Source organism: Phalacrocorax carbo, chromosome 1, assembly GCF_963921805.1.
Source record: "Phalacrocorax carbo chromosome 1, bPhaCar2.1, whole genome shotgun sequence".
NCBI lineage: Eukaryota > Metazoa > Chordata > Aves > Suliformes > Phalacrocoracidae > Phalacrocorax > Phalacrocorax carbo.
This window is the reverse complement of record NC_087513.1, coordinates 209,543,006-209,567,040: the sequence shown is the minus strand read 5'-3', so window position 1 is coordinate 209,567,040 and position 24,035 is coordinate 209,543,006. Positions and strand designations below refer to the sequence as shown.

The window sequence follows — 24,035 nt, the reverse complement described above, 5'->3', positions numbered from 1 at the left end:
ATTTTAAATATGGATAGATTTTTCTTTTATGTAGTAATGTCAAAAGCTTAGACTTGTAAGATGTGATAGCTGAAGAAAACTGGAAAAATAACCTGGTCTGAAGAAAGGGAATAATTGTTCACAAACAGAATATCAAGATTTGTTGACTAAAGAATTGATAAAACATTCCAGTTCTGCAGGTAAAAAATAGAGAAGTTGTATATACACCTTTATGCTAAACTTAGAAGCATAGAAACCGATTTCTCTTCCTCTCCCCCCCCCATATTGCTGTTTTCCTGGACCCATGTTCACTAGCCCCATTTTTAGTTCTTTGAATTCAGCCACAGTATTTCAGGTTGGTACTGCAAAAATGAGGATCGCACAATCGTGGCATCGTACTAGGTAACAGGGGAGAGTCCTGACTGTCATTGTCATGCTCTGGAAAGAGGAGACTGAGAAGACAAAGTTTTACTGTTTACAATTTTTTTATTGTGAAAATGAGCTGGTTCTGGAGGCTTGCAGAAGACTCTCATGACTTCGCTGCTGACGAAGTGGCAGTAACACAGTGCATGCGGGGAGAAAAATCCCTTTTTTGTAGAGGCAGTGTTGGACTCCAAATTGTTACTCGGAGGGACAGGAAGTTGGAATTATGAGGAAAATGTCAGTTCAACACTCTGTAGCTATTAAACACTCCCTACTCCCCTCAATTTAATATTAAGGATGATTGGGAAAGGAATAGAGGATAACCCAGAAAAGTCATTATCAGGCCACTGTATAAATCATGGGTGTGCTGACAGGTTTACTACTGTCTGCAGTTCTGGGCTTCTTTAAAGTGTAATAGAAGTAGAGAAGTACCTCGTGGAAAAATAAAGATGCAAAGGTGTTGAAGAATATGTGTAGATGGAGGAGCTAAACTAAGTAAACTGAGCCTGGGGGAGGATGACTAAGGAGGGATAGGAGACAAGTATGTAAAATGGTGTTTGTATGGAGAGGGCGGAATAGCGATGAGCTATTTACTTGTAATAGAAGACTGAAGGGATGCCAAGGAAAATTGTTGGCTGTTCAAAACAAACTGATGCACGTGTTTACAAAGCTACGCTGAGGAGCTCGCTGAGGCAGGATGTTGTGGATGCTGAAAGCTTTCTTCTGGGCAACAAGAGAAACCATGGGAAAGATAATTAATTCATTAGGGCAATCATCTGTGCAAATCCTGTATGTTGTTCTGGCAGCTCTGCCCGAAGGTTGCTGAAGTGCACAGCAGGGAGGGTGTGTTTCGGGCATCTGTCGGTGCTCGTTGTTAGAGACGAAGTGCTGAGCTGGGTAGGCCATGGACCTCTTCTGGTACAGCCATTTTTGTGTACTCTAGGGTTTAATACAGGTATTTCTCCTTACGTTTTTGGACGGTGAGTTCAAAGACTTTATACATCTACAGCTGGGGAGGTGAATCTTGTACCTCAGGCCAGTTCAGCTCCAGCAGCAGGAAGGCGTTTTGCGGTGCGTGTAGCCTGAGAAGCGACTCCCACAGTTAGCTGGTGGACCTGCCGGACCCGGGGCAGTCTGGTGGAGAGCTTGCTGAAGCACATCGCTCCGCTTCTCACTGCATCTTCGTGTGTAGCCTGTTACCCAGTGTATCTGTGTTTTGTTATCCTAGCTGTCCATGCAATAATGAATCAAACATATATAAGCAGGATTTTCTCTATGCTTAATTCTTTTCCCTGTATGTAAAACAGCCGGGCATCTTGTGGCAAGCAGTAAGAGAAAACGCAGGGAAGCCACGTGGCATTTGGTACTTTGGAGCATGGTCGGTGGCTTCTCTGGACAGACAGTGCGTGTTTGTTGTTAGCACCGAGTTACGCAGAGATTGTGCGTGCCTCGGAAGGGTGTAGCTTACGTTACTGAATCCTTTGTTGGTGTATACAGATGTCAACATGGGGATTTGTATGCAGATAGTGGAAAGTGTTCTCTTCAGCTGAGACTATTTGTCTCTGACAGACTTGGAAGTCTCTGTTCCAGTAGATGGAGATGGGGGAGCTTTTATCAACCTGATTATTAAGCCCTTCATAACACTGATAGCGTAGTTTAGCTTTACCTTGTTGTCAGACAGAGCAGATCTCTTCCCTTTCCCTCCTCACTAGTTTAGAAGTGCTTGGCCTGGTTAATTGTCATAGGGAAAAAAAAAAAGGTAGAAATAATAAATTCTTTAAAATAAATATGAAGAAAGACTGGAGGGTTTTAAAGAACTGTAAAAGCCATTAGCAGTTCTGCCTGTAGCTCCCTCTGTTTATTCTCAGTTATCTAGTTAGAAGCAAGTCTTCTGGAGAGGTAGTTCTTTTTTCAAGCTGGAGGGAGGTAAAGGACAGTGGCTTCATGACTGCAGAGTTAAAGTGCTTTTGAGTCTTGGCAATTTTCTCAGCGTACTTTTAAGTAGGAAGATAAATATGCTGTATATAGAATCTTTCTAAATATTTGGAAGCGTAGAATGTATTTTAATCATAATAACATGTATTTCCTAAATAATTATAACAGGAAATGAAATCATTTGGGCAATTATGACTGTTACATCATTCAAAGGGTTAAATGGTATTTTTGCTGGAGACAATTAAAATAGATTACATTAATATTTGCCTGAAGTAATAGATATGTCCTCCCATTACGTATCTAATTATTTTGGTAATAGTTTCAAAAATTTCCCTAATTTGAATTAAGACTGGTCAAAATGTTAGGCTTTATAAACTTCACTGTATAAGAAGTTAGAAATAAGGGAATTCTTTTTATTTTGCTGCGTTTGAGCATCTTTTCCATATGGATTCAATTCACATTTTAATCGGAATGTGGAAGTCATTACTCTGACATCTGAAACTGAGGTAGCAATAAAAAAAATTATCACAAACAAGACAGCAGACACAAATTATTTTGTGTTTATTACTGGGTGGCCCTTTTGAAACTTTCCCAAAGTTAATTGGTTCCAGATATTTGAGAATTTAAATTGTATTACGACAAATTTATTTCTGGTCATATTTAACTTGAGTCTTCTCAATAAGGCTGGCTTAAACAAACAGAGAAGTTGTCAACCCACTCATGTCTGTCTCCAGTTTTTGTTGTAGTAGCCTTAATCGTCGTGATTTGGTTTAATAAAGACCACTGAGAAAGCAAACACTGGTAGTGACTGCACTGCTCTTGTAAATTATTTATCAGATCTCTAAGGTTTTACTGTGGCATAAGTGCTGCTGTGTTAACTTAAATTGTTCACAAACATGTCATGTCGGATTAAATGCCTGTGTAGAGTTTATATATGCCTGTGAGCAACATTTCCTGCCGTCGGTGACAAGAATGTGCGTGTGCGAGGCTGCGGACGTGCAGTCCCGGCCCTGCTGTCATGGCGAGTGGGTGACCAGAGCAGGCTAAAACACGAAACCTGGAGTTTCATCCTTTACTCCCAGTGCAGCGGGTAGCTGCCTCACGCAGGCTGGTCTGTCTGTGCTCGTAGGCATTCGGCAAGACCTTGGGAATGGGTTAGAGACGGGGTTGTCTGTGTTGCTCGCCTCAGGTTGTGTGTGCTGGGAGCCCAGGGGCTTTGGGGCTTTGCATGAGGGAGGCGGGTGAGGCCGGGGCAGGGTGCTCCAAACCTCAAGTTCTTCTACCTGTGAATTGGTACGATGTGTTTTCTGCAGAAGAAAATAGCAGATTTCAAAATATTTGCAAAGAGATAAGTATGGCTATCTAGCATTGTCATATACGTGTAATGTATCTTCCTGTATTGTTCTGTAGACCACTGCTATTGCTATATTTGTTGAATATTTATTCAGTGTATTCATTGAACATTCATATGCCACTCTTGTATAACAATAGCTTTATTTTTCCCTTTTAAAACTAAACTTAGGCATTGAAAAAGTTATGAAACTAAAAATACCTGAGTACTTACCTATCTGTCAATATGCACCTCAGACTTTTTTTTTGTTCCTGTAAGAAACAAGTCCCTTTTCAAATTTCGTGAACTCTTATTACGGGTGTTGAGTTTTTCTCCTTAAAGACTCTTAACATCTAGAATTAGAAGTAGCTAAAGCTGTTTCTAACAAGTAAATTAAGTAATGAAAGTCTTGCAATGGTAAATTCAAAAGTGGAAATTGCTAAGAATTAATGAAAGGATCTAATTTGTAGCTTGGTATGCCAAGTCCTCAGAAGACAGTCTTTTTCTTGTCAAAGACTGTGTTATCAGCTGTGGCACACTGGTAATAAGATACACACACAAGAAATGCACATTTATATGTATATATAAACTTTAAAAACACACCTGGTGAAAGGGAAGAGAAAGCCTTTGTCTGTCTGTATGTTTTCCAGAATTAGCAGTAAGTAAAAATGTTAAAGGAAATGTTAGATTTGTGTAGGCATGGCTTTAATTAATACAAGTCTATGTTCTGTAAGTGTTGTGTTTGTAAAATTTATGAAGGAGCACTAAACTGCATTAGGGTAATTTATCGACCAAATAAATGTCAGTTGCTAAGGTAAACTAGTGTAGGAAAGAGTGTAACTAGGATAAAAAAGTGAAGAACTAGAGTAAATTGTAAACATTTTAAGAACAGTGATACAATTGTTTCTTTATATCCACCCAAGCAAGTATAAGTTCATTTACAATATATTTATTAACAGTCTCGGGCTAATAAAACAACACTTACAGAGCAATTTTGGACACTTTCCAGCTCTCTGTTTTGTGTAGTGACAAGTTAGGCCAGTGCTATTTTTTTTTCCTTAATAAGGGGAAAAAAACCCAAGGATTCTGTATTCCTGGCTCCTTTATAAGGCTGTTAAATTTGCCATTTGGCATTTCAGAGCAGTGTTTTGCATTGTGCTCAATTAGTGCAGACAAAGCAATCGAAGCACCAGTTTCAGAAATGTACCTAATTACTATAAAACACTGAGGGATCCATTCATTCTGCGTTCTGGCTCCGTGGGTGCCAGCCGCAGAGACTCCAGCAACTTCTGAAGCCTAATCCCGATTCATGTCTCCACGTTTCTCTGGCACTTGCATTTTGGAAGCTGTAATGTGGTCTGGCTGTTTACGATCATGTGCTGCTATGCCTTCCATCTGTAGTGTATTGTGGGAGTGAAAGGTTGGGGCACAGGATGAAATTGAGAAAGGCCCTGTGTGGTAGGAGTCAGAATAATTAAAAATAAAACATAAAATACCACCTTCTTTTTCTAGGCAGGGAGAAGGGCTTTCTTCAAGCTCAGGGAAAATGGATCGGTTTTGGAATAGGGTTTCCTGGCAGCTTGTAGTAGCCAGCATAACTTGATGGCTGGCTTGGTGACTGGCCTCTCCCAGTTTGATGACAAACCTTTCCCAGTAGCCTTTTTTTGGAGAATTCTGGTTGATAACTTTTTTTTTTTAAACAGCTACTGGCCCTTTAAACCAAGATCTGGGTTTGAAACAACAAAAACACCCCTCACTAGTTGAAGCTATTTTATCTGGAGGCTTTTGCAAAACGTTAATTCATCCTTTCCTCTTTTTACTAGGTAAAAAGTTCTCCCATACAGGTATTTGTGCTAATGTAAAGTCCGCAATGCAGCTACATCGGGGGCGCATCTTACTGTTGATAATTCACGCTAACAATTTTTCTGATGTTTTGATTATGCAACTCCTTTAAATGCCAGTGAAACCCATCAGTTTTAGCAGCTTCAGCACCATTTCTTCAGCCGTGTTATGAAAGCTTTCTGAAGTGTGAGCCCAGATGAGACATTATAACGGTCTGATTTATGAGCTTATTTGATGTTTCTTCACTTATCAGGATTAATTTGCTCATTTGATGGGCAACACAGCATGTTTTAGGCTGGGTTGATTGTCTGCCACGGTCTCTAAATTGTTTTTAGTATTGCTACATTCCTTACGCAGTTCCTTCTGCTGTAAGTGTGATTTATCTACTTTTCCCCCCAAGAGGCATGAGCTATTATTTGGCTGTACTAACGTACAGGGTATTCAGACGAACATGCTTATCCGTGCAATCCAGTGCAGTTTATATAACAGACCTACTACATGTAATTGTTACCTTTAAACCTTGCCAGGAAAAGCTGTACGTTTTGTTCCTGGTCAAAAATCCTCTTTCTTGTTATTTTGTACTTGGTTAAAGGGTTTATTGTGAATCTTAAAATCTGTATAGTTTTTTTTTAGCTTTATTGAGTGTTTAACATAAAGAGAACGCATAAATGTACGGTGAATAAAATGGTCTGGTGAAGGGATTCTGTGGTGTGTGTGCCCCCAAGGTGAGCAGCAGGATTTTCAGCTTAAATTTAAATTGAAGTTTAGGGTATCTCCTCATTGCTTTTCCCATTTTCCCAGTATTGTGATACAGCTTTGTGTCACAATAGTAGCGTAGGACCATGCTGTGGTTTCTGGATTTGGTGAATCTAGCAGGTGATCTACTGGTGAGGCTTCCTGTTATCCTAAGAAATGTGCAAACTCAGCTGCAGACTTAAAAATCTCTTGCTTTGTCTTTGTGTGAATGTCATATGTTGTGCATTGGGACATGCAAGTTTCCTACTTTCATAAATAACACATTCTATGAACAGAGCAGACTGTTACGACAGGATATACAAACCTGCATTTAATGTACCACCAGACGCTCATCTCCTAACTCTTGTAATAATTAAATTAGTTTTGGTCTTGTGCTGCAAAAATGAAATGGGAATGTAAGGTTTTCCAAAGAAGTGTTTTTCAAGGTTTTTTAAAATGAGAATTTTATGGTGTCCTTGTGTACAGGGATTACGCGTTGTGTATTGGACAGTGTAACAAAAACTTAGATTACTAGTGTAAATTCATCATGAACAAAACACTAATTCCAGAGAAGCATTGCTCTAGATTAATTTTGTTAGTATGAAATGTATGAGATTTTTTAAAAGTGCTAACATTTCTTCTATTTAAGTATGTTGTAAACTTTCTGTTAACTTTAATGCGCAAAAAGCTTTTTTCTTCATTTTTCTTTTTTGTAATGTTGGTCTATCCGTCCATTCTTTGATGGATTTATTGTCTTTTACTGGAGGATACTGAATCTTTGATATCATTGTCACTGAAAAATAAGAAATGAAATATTACTCTAATGACTATGTTTGTCGTTAAATTTAGGTTCTTATTTAAAAGGTGGCACTGGTGCAGACCTGTGCTTAACATAGTTTTTCTGTATTTTAAGTAGGTTTTATTTCTTTTAAGTTTTATTTTAGTGTTTATTTTCTCTACATATCTAAAACTAGCTTCAGTGACAGGTATGCTTAGAGATTTAATGTTTTTGTTACTGACACGATGTTTCAGCCTTAAGGTTACGTATCTTTCAGTGTGATAAGAATTGAGAATAACACACTTCTGAATAACAGTACTGCATAATAGTTCTTTCTGTCATTCTGAGAGAAATTAAATTTGGAGTGCAAAATATTACGTTACAGTCATATGGTTCCTTTATATGTGTGGGAAGGTTATTTTTAAAAACAGGCTGAAGAGAAAGATTGTTTTCACTCCAAAGTAGTATCATATTTTTTTCTAAATAATATCAAAGTTTAATCCTATCCTGTGGAGACCAGTTGTTGCAGTAATGAGGTGCTTGTTTAAATTCAGTCTCTACAAGTGCATAAAAATGGTCTTTCACTGTGTGATCGATCACATAATGTCTTTTCCTGAGGAACCTTGCTCATTCCCAATAAATGTTTGAAGACGTTGTCTGGATTAGCAGCTGCTCCACATTTTGTTTTAACTGTAACTATTGGTGTGCAGTCAAAAGTTCCTTAAAATACAGGTTATCAGTTCCTCCATGGGCTTTTCTCGGATGCTCATTAGCTGTAGTCTGTAAATCTTCATGGATTGTTAAAATTTATCCTCACCAGTCAACTGAAAAGTGGCAAATATGGTAACCATTTTAGTTGTGAGGCAAGTAGTTGCCTCGAATTGTTTATTCTCACGGTGTTCGAAAAGTATGTGATAACTTCATGCGATTCAGTGTAAGAAAGCTGACACATTTGCCCCTCGCTCTTTTCAAATCTGTCAGCTTATCGTTTTTTAGTATATTGGAATTTCAGTCAGTCTGTACATTCTCAAGGCAATGGATGGCAATAACTAATTCAATATCCTTTATGACTTTCAGAGGTAAGTGAAAAGCACTATTCTGCTTTTGAAGGAGGAATTGCCATGGCAGTACCATAAGGAGTACATTTTTAGGACCTCCTGATTTCCCAGTATGCTTATTTACAGAAAAATCCTCTGTATATCGGTTGTCTTGCCTGATACTGGATAAGAAGAACAAAAGCTAGAATCCATCTTTTTTGCCTGAACTTTACTTGTTTTACCAAAAATCTCATTGTGGTTCTTTGTGCTTTGCTCACGATTTGCCTTCCAAATTTCAGAGGCAACGAAGCAGGGGTTGTACAGACGTGGCATTGATCGTCACATAGCTTTGTTTCCTTCTTTTACCACTGCCTATAGCAAGCATCCAAATTTTGCTGAAAGGCTAATATCCCGTGAGACCCCTGATATGTGATAGTAGAAATCAGGTCTTGTATTTTTTGTGTTAAGAGTAGGCTAAACTTTTTGCCCTATGTAAAAACATGCCCGGTTACTGTCAGGATTGCAAAGCTAGTTGGCAATAATCACCAGGTTGTTATACACCAGGCAAGGATTTTTTCATAGTGATGAAGTCAATTCACGACAGTAATTTTGGCAATTGCAATATTGTTGAGCAGGCGTGACTGAAAGCCTCTTTAGATCTGATGAGTTTCAGGGCATGGAGATTGTAGCCAGCTTCATCTCAGGGGGGTGAGTATAAGCCTGGCTGACGCCTTGATTTTTAAGGGAGTTTTACAAATTTAGCTTGCTAGAGGTACTGTACCCTGCTTTGACGTTTGATATTTGTCCTCCGGTCCTGCTGCTGGGCTGGCTACAGTGGTTCGTCAGTTGGGAGGGTCAGTCCAGTTAGCTTCCCTTCATGGAAAAATGTCCAAGAGCAGGAAGGAGGAGTTTCCAGCTCCTTGGCATGATAGAGATACAGTAATTACTATACCTGGGTGAATTCTTCTGCATTTTTGGAAGTTCAGAATTCCTTAGCCACAAAATTAGAGGTGGTGAGTTCTGATAATTTTTGTTTAAGCAGATTTGACACAGTTTACTACTTTTCACTGCGTTGTATGTCCGTATAACATTTTCATGATTGTGGGTAGGAGTTACGTCAGAACCTTGGTTATTAGAAAGCGGGGCTTCTGGGGCACAATTGCACTGTAGCTTCTGTCAACAGTCTTAGTGTTCAGGATAGATGTGGCCGTTCTGATAGTGTAAAGGAGGAGTGTGGCTTCCTTCTGAGATCGGTCTTGTGATAAAAGCTTCCTGCCTTTCTTGAAAAGAAAAAACAGTATGCAAGTGTGCTTTGCTATGGGCCCCGCACTACTTGGCAGAGAAGGCTAGTCTCAGACCCCGGAGGTACTCTTGTCATGCCTCTCTTGAATAAAGATGCTTGGGAAGTAGAAATCTTGCTCATTCAGTTTATCTGAAACAGCTTCACTTACACACTCTGAGTATTACACAGCCTGCAGGGAAAGATTACTGTTAGTTACTCTTGGGCAAGGTAAGAACAGATTTCTCAAGAACAGGAAGGGGCTGACCAGTGCTTCTCCCAGCTCTGAAATATTGTTCTAAGCCCTGAAATTTTTAGCTGTCTTTAAAAGAAGTTCTGTTTTTTTAAAAAAATAATGCAGGATACTGCATTATGTTAGTAGTTAGCTACCATTCCCCATATAATCCGTACCAAAATTGACTTTCTGAAATTTCTTGCTGATTATTTTAAGTGGTTTTAAGCAGTTATAATCAGCATTTAATTTACCTTTTTTAATAGACAACAGCATGTAATAAATCACACCAATTCATTTTTTTCACCTCCAGAATACCCTTCATTGCAAACAATTTAGCTGTCGTCCAACATCAGGGAAACTTTTGTAGACAGACAAGGGAGGCATTTTTATAAGCTGCACTAAAAGTGAAATAGCATTAACCTGGGTCTTCTGCTTCTAATTAGTTCAGAAAGACTGTGATGTACACATGTTTAAACAATAAGGACAGTAAGTGGGTTGAGTGTCTCATCCAAAGTAGATGTAGTCTGTAATACTTATTGTTTACAGCATGGTGATGATAAATCACTAGTTTGAAAGTTTTTTAGATTAGGTTTGTATTGGTTTAACTCATAACTTTGTGGGTAAATTACAATACATGGAAACAAAACAATCGAGACAAAGAAATTTTTGTTCCATTTGCAAATACTGAGAGCTACTACTTAAAATTGCTACCAGTGGGAAACATAAAAGATGAGGTAATCCCCTAAAGAAAAAGGACCATGGTTGTGAAACACATTAAACATAAATCTTGTAAAGCTTGTAGGGAATGTACTGAATTGAACCCGCTCAGAGTTCATGCTAACAAGAAATTCTGGTCAATGAAGGCAGATAAAGGACTTGTAAATGACTGTATTTAAATTAGTCTGGAATTCCAGAGCACATGCCTGGATAATGTGAAATAAAGCTGTCTAAATATGCAGTTCTCATTAATTTAGGGGTCATAGTGCAACTTAAAAATGTCTATGTTACGAGGCCCAAGGCTGCTGGAATAGCTTGTTGGTGTCATTGACTGTTTAAATCTCTGTCATTTTCCAGGGGTTAGAGTGGAGAATAGCGATCAGGGGTCTTTGGATTCTGTCCTCAGTTGTCCCAATAACTCACTGAGGACTCTGGGTGGACTGTGAAAGCTCACCTTGGTACACTTTCACTTGTATCACAGAAGAGTTTGACTTCACTTCTTTATGATAGCTTGGCAACAAAGTCTACAGGAACATCCTGGAGCTCATTGCCATGTCACACACCCTTCCTTCTCATCTGCCAGCCTACTTTCATGGTGATCTTTACCAGTGCTCTTCTGACCAGCAGTGCCAGGTGCTAGACATTCACAGCAAGGAGCCAGAGTGGACGGACAGGCAGAGATGTAGTTATGTAGTTCAACAAGGCCAACCTCAAGGTCCTGCACCTGGGGTGGGGTGATCCCTGGTATTAATACGGCTGGAGGATGATGGAATTGAGAGCTGCCCTGCAGAGGAGGACTTGGGGGTGCTGGTGGATGAAAAGCTGGACGTGAGCCAGCAACGTGCGCTCGCAGCCCAGAAAACCAACCGTACCCTGGGCTGCATCAAAAGCAGCGTGGGCAGCAGGGTGAGGGAGGGGATTCTGCCCCTCTGCTCCGCTCTGGGGAGACCCCCCTGCAGTGCTGCGTCCAGCTCTGGGGTCCTCAGCGCAGGAAGGACATGGACCTGTTGGAGCGGGTCCAGAGGAGGCCACAAAAAATGATCTGAGGGCTGGAGCCCCTCTGCTGTGAGGCCAGGCTGGGAGAGTTGGGGCTGTTCAGCCTGGGGAAGAGAAGGCTGCAGGGACACCTTATTGAAGGGGGCTTATGAGAAAAATGGGGACACACTCTTTAGCGGGGTCTGTAGTGACAAGACAAAGGGCAATGGTTTTAAACTGAGAGTAGATTTAGATTGGGCAAAAGACATTTTTTACAGTGAGGGTGGTGAAGTGCTGGCCTAGGTTGCCCAGAGAGGTGGTCGATGCCCCATCACTGGAAACATTCCAGGTCAGGCTGGCCGGGGCTCTGAGCAACCTGATCTAGTTGAAGATGTCCCTGCTCACTGCAGGGGGTTGGACTAGATGACCTCTAAAGGTCCCTTCCAACCCAAACCATTCCATGATCCTATGTAGTGCTGGAGTTCAGTATAGCTGTGGGCTCGGGGCAGTGTTGCCCTGTTATCCTGACACTTGGTGGCTGCGTCAAGCCTGGGCAGATGTGTTGTTTCTGTGTGGTGGTGCTCCAGCGGCCCCTGGCCAGGCAGCAGAAATGGCCCCCATGGATCAGTTCCACAGGGGATGGAGGGAGGTGGGAAGTCTTCCTGCGGCAGGGATGGTATGGGATGAATGGATGGATAGGTGCACGCGCTCCTTCTTGCCGTTTTGGAGCTGGAAATCTGAAGAGTTCGTTGTCCCTGAGTCCCAGGGAAGCACTGACTACGTGCAAGTGTGCTCGTGTATTCCTGGGCTGGCCAGAGTGGTCTTTCAGCTCGTATCTTTTATTCTATCTGGCAGCATTACTAATCAAAACCATTTTTGACAGTTGTCATGTGCTTTCCGCAGGCTGGCTTGCAGCTGTTTTCTGCCTGTCTGCTGAGCGATTGGAAAGGAGGAAGGTTTTAGCTGGCTTTGGTGGTTTGCCTCTCAGATGCAGAAACCTCTGCCCGGTGCTGGTGGTGAGGCAGACTCGCTTGGACCTCCTTTCTCTGGCATGTCTGTCAAGGCAGAGGAGATTAAATGGCCTATTTCTCCAGTTTCCTATGCTGGCTGCTGGCCTGGTTTGCGGGTAATTCAGTTCATGGGCATTATACTGCTGGATTTTTTTTTTTTCTGGCTTCCTGATATTTAGTTAATTGCGGCATTGAGCCGTTCACTCCTTCGTGCAGGGAAAACTAGAAAAAGGTGAAAGTCAGTTACAGGCTGGGACCAGGAATCCCAATTAAATACCGAGCATTTTTTTACGAGGGGCTTGGGAAGACGGAAAGGGAGAAGAACAGGTAGAGAATAAGTCAGGAGAAGAAAAAAATGATCGTCATCGTGGAGAAAGTTACAGACCCCACAACTGCAGACTACTGAGTTCAGATTAAGATAAATAAATACTAATGCTTTTATTTCATCCTCTTGGCAGCGCACAATGCTTGATTATTTTTGTACTTGGTTCGTTGGTTGTGTTCTGTGGCTCTAAGTTTTAAAGCTCTTTTAAGGAGAGGCTGAGGTTTGTGAGCCAGTCTGCAGCAAGGGGGTGTTCTTGCAGTGGAGACATAGCAAAGGCTAAATGCAGAGTCCATCGCCACGGTGTATATTATCTTTTGGGTGTTATGAAGATCGGGGTAATTTAGTTAGGTAGTAGGGTAGAGGTAAATTAATTCATATGAGAGTTCATTAACCCTGAAAGTGCAGATTTCGTTCAATGAGCAAATGAAATTTGTTAGTGTAATAGAAATTGCACTGAACTGACGGAATATTTGTGTGTAAATTTGAACCTAAGTTTACATGACAAATCTGAAAATTGTCTAAGGAAGGAGCAAGACCTAACACAAAAGGAGCTACCTGTGCTATTAATCTTGATACTTTCAAGATTGGATTATTTATGCTGTATTAGTGAAAAGTTTTACAAACCCCCAAACATCTAGTTAGGGAATCGACATGCATTTGAATTTGAAAAAGGAGAACCATTTTCAATTAGTACTTTTGTTGTATAAGATAGATGGTCATTTATCTGCTTTATTTGCTTTCTATCCTCTAATTTTCAAGCTGGTCTTTCCTCCTGCCCCATAAGTTACAGCAGATTTGGCTCCTTTCCTGGGTGTTCATGTTCTGAAAGCTGAAAATGGAAAAAATTAGAGAAGTTTCAGGAAATGGGTACAAGGCTATCAAGAGCTCTGTAAAATATGCTTTCTGGTGGTATTTAAATTGTTTAGCCTTTGTAGGCTTCATAGTTCTGTTACTTTTATAGAAGGTAAAGGTAAGAAGTGATCTGATCTGCTAATGACCAAATGGAAAGAGCTTGTGTCTCACAGATGTCAAGTATATACTGATGTACTCATTGTACAAGTAAGGTTTCAATGGTTTGGTAACAAAGGCAGAGACATTCAGACTCCTTTAAAAAAGTAAAACACAGAGGTACGTGGAATTCCCACCTGTAAAATGGAATGAATTAAAGTTGTTATGGTTTTCCAGAAAATAAGAATTTAAATATGTCTCTTTAAAAGCGTCAGTTCAGCTTCAGTGTTGTATTTTAACATATTCTGAATTCATAGAAATATATAGAATGGCAGTAAATTTTATATTGGTATTGTAATTCAATCAAAAACTATAATAACAAACTAGCTCATCAGTTAAATCTGTCACCTGGAGTAAGGTTTGGATGGAGAGGGTTGCCTTACGCATGCAATTTTGTAGACAGAAATTAGGAAAAAAAAATATTTCAGAAACTTGTGCATTTTCCTGTTCATTATTGCTTCTGAATCTCACCAAATCTCTTTTATAGCACTCGTGCTTGTTTTCAAAAGCTGTCTGATGCTTAGCTAATAAGAGCTCTAACAATAGTTCTTTTGCAATATGTAATCAACTTGAAAAATGTTATTGATTTCAGATAGACTGTCAAGAACCTTTTTTAAATGTAATTTGCTTTTCCTGAAGAAACACAAACTTTCCAGGACGCAGCTGTCAGCCAGCTATTGTAGCCAAGATCAGCAAACTTTAATAGGAGTGAAAAGAAGTCTTCTGTGGTGTTTCATCCATTTTTATTCTTACAACAAATTGCAGCATTTTCATTTTAATTAAATCTGTAAGGTGCTGTGAATGACTTCCAAAAACTGTGCCTTTCAGGATATATCTTTAAATAGATTATTTTTGTTAAATGAACATTTAGAAATAGATGCCAAAATTTGTCAGGTGATTAAAAAACCATGCATTTCTAATAATTTGCTTTAGCAATCCCTTCCACTGTCTGCATTTGCAGCTTTAACTTTGGTAAAACAGTAACTATTTTGATGATGTATTATATTTTTTGTGAATACCTAGGAAATTCAAAACATCTGGAGTCTAACGTACTGTTTCTCTTGCTGTTTTTCCTACAATTTCCATCAATAATGTGCAATTATTTTCCACTTTAGTTCTGGTTTATACAAGTGGCTTCTTTTTTTTATTGTTTAATTTTTTTTTTAACCCACTTGTGAGGAATTTGAACAGAAACGATTGCTTGCTTGGAGGGGGAACAGTTGGTCATCTTTGTCTGGAGACATTAGAGCTTGCACGGCATTACAGAGTGGTAAGATACGTGAGGCTGCCGTTCCACCTCACGTATAATGTAACACAGTATACATTCCTTACAATGAAGAACAATTTTAGGATTCAGTAACTTATCAGCTTGGCAACACATTTATTTCACACTGAGATCACGAAAGCCATCTGGTGATAATTTGCTTTCTTATGGACCTCTGACTCACTTCTCTGCGTAGAAGTATCTAAAGTAATTGCCCTGCAATGATTCTTATTTAAGGCTTATTCACAGTGGACTGAATGCAAATAAATATTAAATTTTTACAGCTTCATTAAAAATCTGATTATAATGAAATACTTGATGCTAACAGAGGCAGAAGCAGTTAAAATTGATCTAAATCCCTAGTCGTCAGTTTCTTTGGGAACACTGTTGTTATTTCTTAAACGGATAGTTTTGGTTTTATTTGGTTATCCTGACACAATGATAAATGCTTCCAGTCAGTTGTATTTCCTAGCCACAGTTACACATCCTAACATAATACAAGGTTATTTTAATAATTTCAGCATTTAAAAATTGACATAATTTTTGCTGTATTTTTAAATTAGGAAGCAATAAATGTAATTGTATGTGAAAACTTGGCATTCAGTGGACAAATGCCTAATATAAATATATGCAAGAATTTTAGAAGATATTTTAAGGGTTGAAAAGAGCTGATGTGACAACCAGGTAACTAAACTTATTCTAAATGGCGTGTAACTGTGGAGGTCTGTGCTGAAGGATACTGTGAACCAAAAGAGCAATGAAAACTCTTCTGTGGGGCAGAGGGGAAGTTTTGACGAGATGCCTAAAAGCATGCTAAACATTTCCAGTAGAAATCTATTGCTGAAGAAGTCCAAGAAGTTACTTTATTAGGTAGATTGTGTTGAAAGATAGTTTGATTTGTGACAGAGCAATACTCTACATGTTTTATCAGTTTTAACCTAATGAAATAAACTTATTTAAATATATTTAATACTTCTTTAAATAATTTTTTAAAGTTGTGACATTTGTGTTCAGTGGGTTTAAGCTTCATCAATATTGAAGCAGTTGAATGAAAATATTTTGCAGCATGAATATTGGCTATTATTGTACTAACAACTGTGGTAGATTTGAAATTAAAACCCAAGAATAAACAAGGCAAGATGTGTTCAATAAACTGGATTTTTAGTCTAAATAGATTTGATGCCTTGTAGGGTTCCTTTTACTATCAGCAAGGTATTATCACAAACAGAATTTCAGAAAGTATATGAGGTATGTGAGCATATTGTTCTTTTTTCATTACTGTTGTGGGATTCTTCATTCATGCAGCTTTTTTTCCCCCCATTCTTTATGGAGGATTAAGTATGATGGAGTTTGTCTTTTAACATTTCAAAAAATTAGAGGTTTTTGGTAAATTTATATTTTAAAATTTTCACCCCCGTGCTTATTCCTTCATATTCAACCTGTGCAGCTTGAATGCCAGCAGGATGCTCCATGTTTTGGGATTTCAGTGTGGCTTGGCTTGTCACAGCTAGAAGCTGCAGAAGAAAGGGCGGCTTTCCTCTTGGCTGGCACCAAGCATTTCCCCAAGTTACAGAGAATCTGGGGAATTGGGCTACGCTGCTTTGGGAAGCACAAGGAATTTACAGGTCATCTGTAACTTGCATCTTTTCATGGAGTTGTCACTGAAAACGTTGTGGAATACTGGAACAGGTTGATCAGAGAGATAGTGGCACCTCCGTCCTTTGAGATGCTGAAAACATGCCTGAATAAGCCCTGGACACCCTGCTCCAAGGGGCCCTGTGTAGGACCAGATGACCCAGGTCATCTCTGGCAAATGATTCAAATATTGTGTCTGTGTTTGCGGGGCAGAAGAGAGAAGGATGGAAATAGAAGATGGTGTGGGAGTTTGCCCGAACAGAAGTGGTACAGGTAAACTCAGATTTCAAAGAGTGGCCAAATTTTCCTAGCCTGATCACTTTTATCATTAGTCTGTATGATGTTATAGTTTTGTGAAGGTGTTAAAGAAATTTCTAAATGGTTTCGTCTTGTTCTTCCATGTAAGAAATTGCCTTATTAGAATCTCATCAGGTTGTTCACACTGGGTTTTCTTTGTAGAGAAGATACAGACCTGAAATGTTTTCTGCTAATGCGCACCTCCTTCACCTGAAACTTTACACCAACGTAGAATCATAGAATGCCCTGAGCTGGAAGGGACCCACAAGGATCATCAAGTCCAACTCCTGTCCCTGCACAGGACACCCCAAATTCACACCGTGTCTCTGAGGGCCTTGTCCAAGTGTTTCTTGAGTAGCATCAGGCTTGGTGCCGTGATGCCTCCCTGGGGAGCCTGTTCCAGGGCTCCACCACCCTCTGGGGGAAGAAACTCTGGAGGTCTGATTACTCTTTCAAAAAATGAACTTCTTTAAACATCCTCTTGGATTTTGCATACCTGAAAACTCAATAACTTTTTCTCCAGGCATGTCATTGTCAGTGCCTGAATGGCTATAGGTGGCTCCACCACCCCAATGCTGTTTGAGTAGGAGGCTGTGATTGTATCGCTAATCTTCTTAGAGATACTCTGGCACGTGAGGAGTGGTGCCCATAGGAGGACATCTATGGCACTAGATTTGCTGTTGCTCTGATTTTCCTTGTTTCTGAATGGTTTTGACATCTGGCATTAAGGATGTGAGTACAAATGTATTAAGAGAGATGTTTTACTAGTAGATGTGAAAAGAAAGCCACACACACCAGTGGCTTTCAAAAGAAACAAAAGCAGCTTAGCTGTATTGACAGAATGCTCAATTTGGTTGAAACATCCTTAAAAATGTTGGTGAAAGAAACAAATTTTGGAAAATACAAAAGGTGGTATGAGGTTCACTTCATCTCTAGAGGAAGAAAGGTTAGAGAAGAAGAATCGCACGTGGGCATTGCTCTGCATCCTCGCAGGTGTAAATGAAGTAATATGTTTTGTAGTCCAGTGTTCTGGAGCTGACAGATTTACAGATTTTGGGGGGTGTGGGGGGGTGTGGGTGGGAAACATAAGGTATTTAAAAGCTTTTTAATAAAATTCTTCAGGCAATTATTTAGAAAAGGGTAAATCCCACTTAATCTGCATCTAGGAAGACTGAGGAATTTATTTCAAAAGATGTCTTTGATATTATGTCTATTGAGATACAGGTACCTTAAGGTAGTACAGTGCGAGCCCAGCAAGTCTTGCAGTTATGTAAGCATTGAGCTGCTTATTTTTTAAATTACTATTTAGAAAGATAATCAGCTACTGCAAGCTACTTCTATTTATAACCTTTCTAAAAGTTTTTTTTGAACAGTCTGCTAATTACTTTTTAACATAGATCCTTAAATGTTAGAATAATTTTTTTATTAGAACCAGATATTAAAAACATGTTCCATTGCAGTTGAAATTGAAACCAGCTTCAGTACTTGCTATGGAAACAAGTCTTTAAAACAAATGTGTTCTCATGTACACTGCTGTGCCAATCCATGTTTTTATGTAACCAGTGATTTTTTTCATGCCTTTTTGCAACCAGCTTGTAGAAAGAAATGTGATACACAACCTGTGCTTTTTTGTATTGTAGCCTGAATCGAGGGTCAGTAACCTATGTTTGTGTCAGAAGTATGTGCTAATCGTCCCACCAGATTAAAGAAAGGCTGGGACATCTAACACAGAAAGGCATGCAACCTAACCAAAGATTAACCTAATTAAAGATTTCCCCGAAGTTAGTCTTCTCTGTCATTTGCCCGTGACAGCGTTGTGTTTTGTAATGCCACTGTTATTAAGAGGGGCTCGGGTGCTTTTAGAAGAGTTGCATCATACTCTTGTCTTTTGATACTTGTTTGTCAATTTGTGTGTAACAGTAAACAGCAATTTTAAAAATGAATTAGTTACATGAGTTGTAAAATACCGTATAGCTATTTTTCCCTTGGTATCCCACTTTAACCTGACAACCTGTGGAAGGCCATTATATGGGGTTGAATATCTCTGACCTGAATGAAGTGTCTTGTGTATCCACTGCAGCGTTGCGGGGTGTACCTTGCACAGCTTAGGTGGTTACTTAAGCTGAGACCAAAATCCTCGATAGACTTCTCACCTTGCAATAAACCTCTGCCTAAACTGTGCAGACTGTTCTAAATAACTTACTGAAGTGTTTCAGTTGTAAAATGGTTGCTAAAGGTAGCTGACACTTTAAAAAATGTTATAAAAGTTGAAAGAAATCTTAATGAGCTGGGTTGTCTGTTTTTTAAGTAACTAATTCTTGTGTGTGTTTGTTGATGCAGGCCACAGAAACATTGTTCCGAATGGCAGTAGCAAGAGGAGCTATTACACCTTTAAGACACGGAGAAGTAAGGCTAAATATATCCTTACCCCCCCACCCCCACCCCATGTGGTATAATGTTTTATTAATGTAATACTTTAAAAATTCTTGGGAGATGTGTTGTCTTCAGGTGAGCGAAGAGGGCTGGACTGTAGATAACTTGCATACTTCCATTATAGGTTTTTTTTGTGTTTTAAAGAGAACAAGAATTTAAATCATGCCCAGTGGGAGATTAAGTATTCTTCAAAAAACACTCTGTTTTTCTGTTTGCCTGAATTATAATCTAGCCTTACAATAGAAGTGACTCACAAGAATGGCCTTTTAGCCAGGCAGTTTTTCACTGGGTTTTCTCTATTGTGGAATCTAAAGAAATTCCTATGAAGTAGATCTTTGTGATTGGGTAGCTGCGGAGAGGTTACTTCATCCTTTGTGTCTTCCTTTCAAGAAATCAATAACTTCAGGAAGTATATGAAGTATTAATACATGAATTATTCGAAAGAGGATAAATAGATTTGAATATTACATTGCTCCTACATGCTTCTGTTGGTGGTGAATATTTGTTTCCTTCTTTATGTGGTTTTATTTCAGGTAAACATTGTTCTGAACTTTGCTGATTAAATGTCACCAATATTAGGTGGCGGAATTTATGCTTAGGTTGAATTTTCTTTAAAGAAAAATACTGTAGTCAGTCATGACACTGGAAACGAGAACTGATCTGGGCATTGCCACAGAGCGTATAGGGTTTTAAATGTAGGAACCTTAGGGGTTTTTTTATGGCAATCTGATTTTGATCAAATTCTGAGGTAACTGTGAAAAGTTCGTATAGTAGACACAGCATTAAATCTGGAATCTAGACCTAGACTTACGCTGGAATCCCAGCTGTGCTGTAAATTGTCCCTTATGCTGATGAAGTTGCCTTAATTTCTCTTTTGAAATAAAGTAATATGTATTTGCATCAGTGTCTGGAAATGTACCTGAAATTTTCTGTCCTGAGATTGTCTGTAGTTTTAGCATTTCTGCATATGGATGCTTTATAATTTTTATGTACCACTTCTTTGTCCTTTCCTACAAAGAAAGTAACGTAGTTTTCAGGTGTTAGTTATGGAATATGTGCCACCCTTCCAAATTCTTTCTGTTTAGATTTTTTTTCAATGAAGGGTACTTAATTTTTTGTGTTTTAACAATCAGGTTGCCCAGAGAGTTTGTGGAATCTCTATCCTTAGAGTTACTTAGTGAATATTGTGAATCATGGAAAAATCAAACGATATATTTTTTTAAAGTGTAACTAATTGTATCATACAGTGGAAGACTGGGATGATTACAGGCATAATGATCTCTGTTGTGAATGAGATTAGTAATTTCTGTGTCTGATACAATTTACGTTGAGCCAGTTCAGGTCACTGATGTGGTAGAAAAAGTTCCGCTGTTTTCTTCAGATATTCCCTCTGATCTTTAATCAATTAAACTGCCTCAAGGGCTAAAGAGAACCTGATGAGAAGCAGCAAGATAAGTGGTGAGAAGATGTAACCATGATTAGCAAGAACGGAGCGGCATGAAAGTGCATCTGTTCAATGATGGTGAACTTTATGTTGACGTACTGTGTCCTGTGACACTATTTCCGAGGTATTCCTTGGGCTTCAGTGGGAATGCAGTTAATTCTAAGATAACTTATAGATAAAACATGTAAGAATTATCTACAGTTGGCTTTTTGTGTAGGAAGGCAGTGGGAGAAATAGAAAGACCTTTTTTTTTTTCTTATGTTTTTATTGGGCTGTATGCAGGGGGAAAAATATTTTGACTCGGAAGATCTTCGTGTTAAATTCCATTGTGGAATTATAATACATTTAGTCTGAAAATGCGGAATGACATTAATCAAATGAAATTAATTTTTCCAGAAGAAACATATAATTATCAAGAGTCATATTAAAAATTTTTTTAGCTCTTCCAAGAAATTGCTAAATGTTTGCACAGTAGAAAGGGAGCCAGAAAAAAAGTTGAATATGGACTAAAGTTGACTGGATTCTGTTTGAGAAGTGCGAACTTGGCAGTGAAAATCAAAGCAGAGCAACTTGTTTATTGGAAATGCCAAACTATGGAGGCAGCAGTCCAAATGTGCAAAAGTGCTGTTCAGCTTTAGTAGCGGTACTTAAAAATGTAACCCCATTTAACATTTAAGAGGGGGTAGAACTCTTCAATACTGGAAGGCAAAATCGTGTAAATATTTATTTGTTTTAAATTATAATAAAATGAGAATGTTCTGTCTGCACTGCTGAACAGGTTAATGCACAAATATTTATTCTATACAAGCAAAACAGAGTGCATGAAAAAATATCCATTATAATCATAATCCACTTGTCATCACCAGGTAGATTTATAATTTATAAGATTGAATGTCTATGGGAAATCCCATTTCTTCTCCTTCCACCAGCCCTTCCTCCTTCATTGGGACTCATTAAGCCTTTATGCATATAGATTTCTTGATTATTTTTTTTTTTACTTTGTTATTCTTGAAGAAATTGAAAAATGAGGTTGTACTGGTGTTTTGACTTTTGCATGTGGTTCTAAAATTACTCTTGAGAGTTTAGAAAAGCATGCTGCCAAAAGTAGTTATTGAATTTGAGTACATAGTGCTAGAAATTATTTAACTCTGGGTTAGAAATCGCAAAGGTTCCTGAAGAATCTTCTCGGCAGTTCCCTTGTTCCTGGTTGTATTGAAGCGTAGTAGCATCCATGGGAGGGAATCAAACCCAGAAATATAATTTATTTTCAGGATTTGGTACGTTGTTTTTCATGTTAATTAGTTATTTCTGTCAATTGCTTTGTTTCGGGGCGGATCATGAAGTAGCGCCTTGTAGAGTTTATTCGTTTCTGTTAGCACATCTAGTTTGTTCCCAAATGATCCAAAAATTGTATGAACGGATGTGATTGCGCCAAATCTACAGCTGTGCTTGTGTACAGAAGTCTTAGGGTGCATCTCATTCATGTCACAAGGCTTAGAGTTGGCGGTAGGCAGAGCTGAGAGCTGTGCATTCAGGGTGCCTGGACCGGACACCACCTAGAGAGCTTCTCCAGCTGATTCTTCTGCTTCTGGTCCTCGTGCAGCAGGCTAAGATCTGCTGCCATCTGTTCCTCTCACCGCCTTCCAGACAGAGCTGCTGCCTTTGTGGGTGCTGGCTGACATGGCAGCAGTGGTGGAGTTGAGGAAACAAGAGCAACTACAGCCTGACTGCTGAAGCGGGTGAGAAGAGGAATAGGTGGGGGCTAACGCTTCGGAGCTGACTGTTCGTGCTTCCCAGTGCTGCATCCCCAGGAGCTTCTGCTGTTGTGTGCTCTGCTGCCAGGGGAGAGCCAGGAGGAGGAGCTGGGAGGGTTGGCAGCAGTGGTTATGGGAAGTCACTGGATGCATGGTAGGAAGATGGAATACCTTTGACACAGGCTAAGATGAAGCTCAATGACTATACATAGCAAGAGAAAGCTTCCCTAATTTTAATTGGGAGTGACCAGTTTATTCACATTCAGCAAGGGATACACCAAAACCAATGTACCATGTAAGATTTGTACATCACATGGAGGCACTGAACAAGAAGGGATCTGATTAGGACAATGAGCTTGCAGGGCTAATGTTCTCAACCCCTGTAGAGGAGGGAAACAAATGCACACAGCCCACCCAGAGAAGGAGCAGAAGGCTGACATGGACAACAGAGAGATGATGGTAGAGACATGATTCCCAGAGAGCTGGAACTGATATCAGCCATGCATGAACTCTGTGGAAGTTAACTCATTTCTTATAACATCTTTATGGATTTGTAAACTGTCTTCATCTCTCTTCAGTCTGAAAAATACCAGGACTTCTAGATGGAAGAATTCAGGCATGTGTCTTTAGAAGTTCCTTCTGTCAGGAAAAAACCTGGTTGCTGCCTTCGGAACTGAAGATGAGAAGGGCCGCGCCCCATGGATTGTGCTCTTGTGTCTGAAGTGTTAAGGCATGTGGGGAACCTTCAGTATGGTGGAATTTTCAAAATCCTCATGCAGTATCTTGTGATGGCAGACAGGAAAAAAAACAATTTTGCAGAAGAGAAAAACTTGCACAGGAGAGTCAGAGCGAAAAAAGAGCTTAGACTATGTGATAGGCTCTGGTTTATAATGCCTGCAACAGCTGAGATGCTTTGAAGAGGTTTCAAAGAAAGGAATGGAGTCTTCAGTCTGTAACATTATGATAGAATGCCTTTAATTTACGATACTTGGTGTTTTTTTCCTTTTTTCCCCCAGTCATACAAAAAACTCTGTTCATGAAATGCTGTGGGAACCAAAGTGCACAGCGGGATTTCCAGGTTGTGTCTTTAAGTTTCTGAGAGGTTCAGTACACAGTAATGGTTGGATTTAGCTGGGATGCCTGAAGAGATACCTGTCCAACGATGTCTTAGGCTCTGATGAATATTACACTATAAAAAACAGGCAGAGGTTGAATGGTATGTCCTGTCTCTCTCTCTCAGCTGATTTAATTCAGTCCCAGGTGAGTTAATGACCAATGTCCGACCAGAGTTTATGTCGATTTGCTGGTGCTGACTCCTGGGTCCTTTGAGAATTACCAGTTATAATGCCCGTAGGGAAGAATGGGCGAAGTTTAACAAACGCCCACTCATGTACGTGTGTCTTCTGTCTTGGAGATACAGCAGCAGTGCAGCTTAAGGGACGCTGTCAAACCACTGCCCTCATAGATAATGAGGCTGGAGCATTCTTGGCTATAAAAATACAGTTTTCAAGCAAATTTGAAGTATAAATAGGTATAAATATATAAGTAATTAATGTACTTTCCAGCCTAAAATGATTTGTGGCCTTATGATGTAATACAT

At 39.4% G+C, this 24,035-nt stretch overlaps 1 protein-coding gene across 2 annotated transcripts in view; it reads left to right on the top strand.

Moving 5' to 3' along the window:
- The window catches only part of TMEM135 (transmembrane protein 135), a 188,239-nt gene that overhangs the window by 58,364 nt on the left and 105,840 nt on the right, over positions 1 to 24,035 (top strand). Inside the window, exon 5 of one of the 2 annotated variants that reach the window (XM_064441400.1) lies at positions 19,145 to 19,210. The exons of the other annotated variant lie outside the window; for it this stretch is intronic. Within the exon in view, the coding sequence (XP_064297470.1) occupies positions 19,145 to 19,210 (66 nt within the window). The remainder of the gene's footprint in view (positions 1 to 19,144; positions 19,211 to 24,035) is intronic. 2 annotated transcript variants of the gene reach the window in all.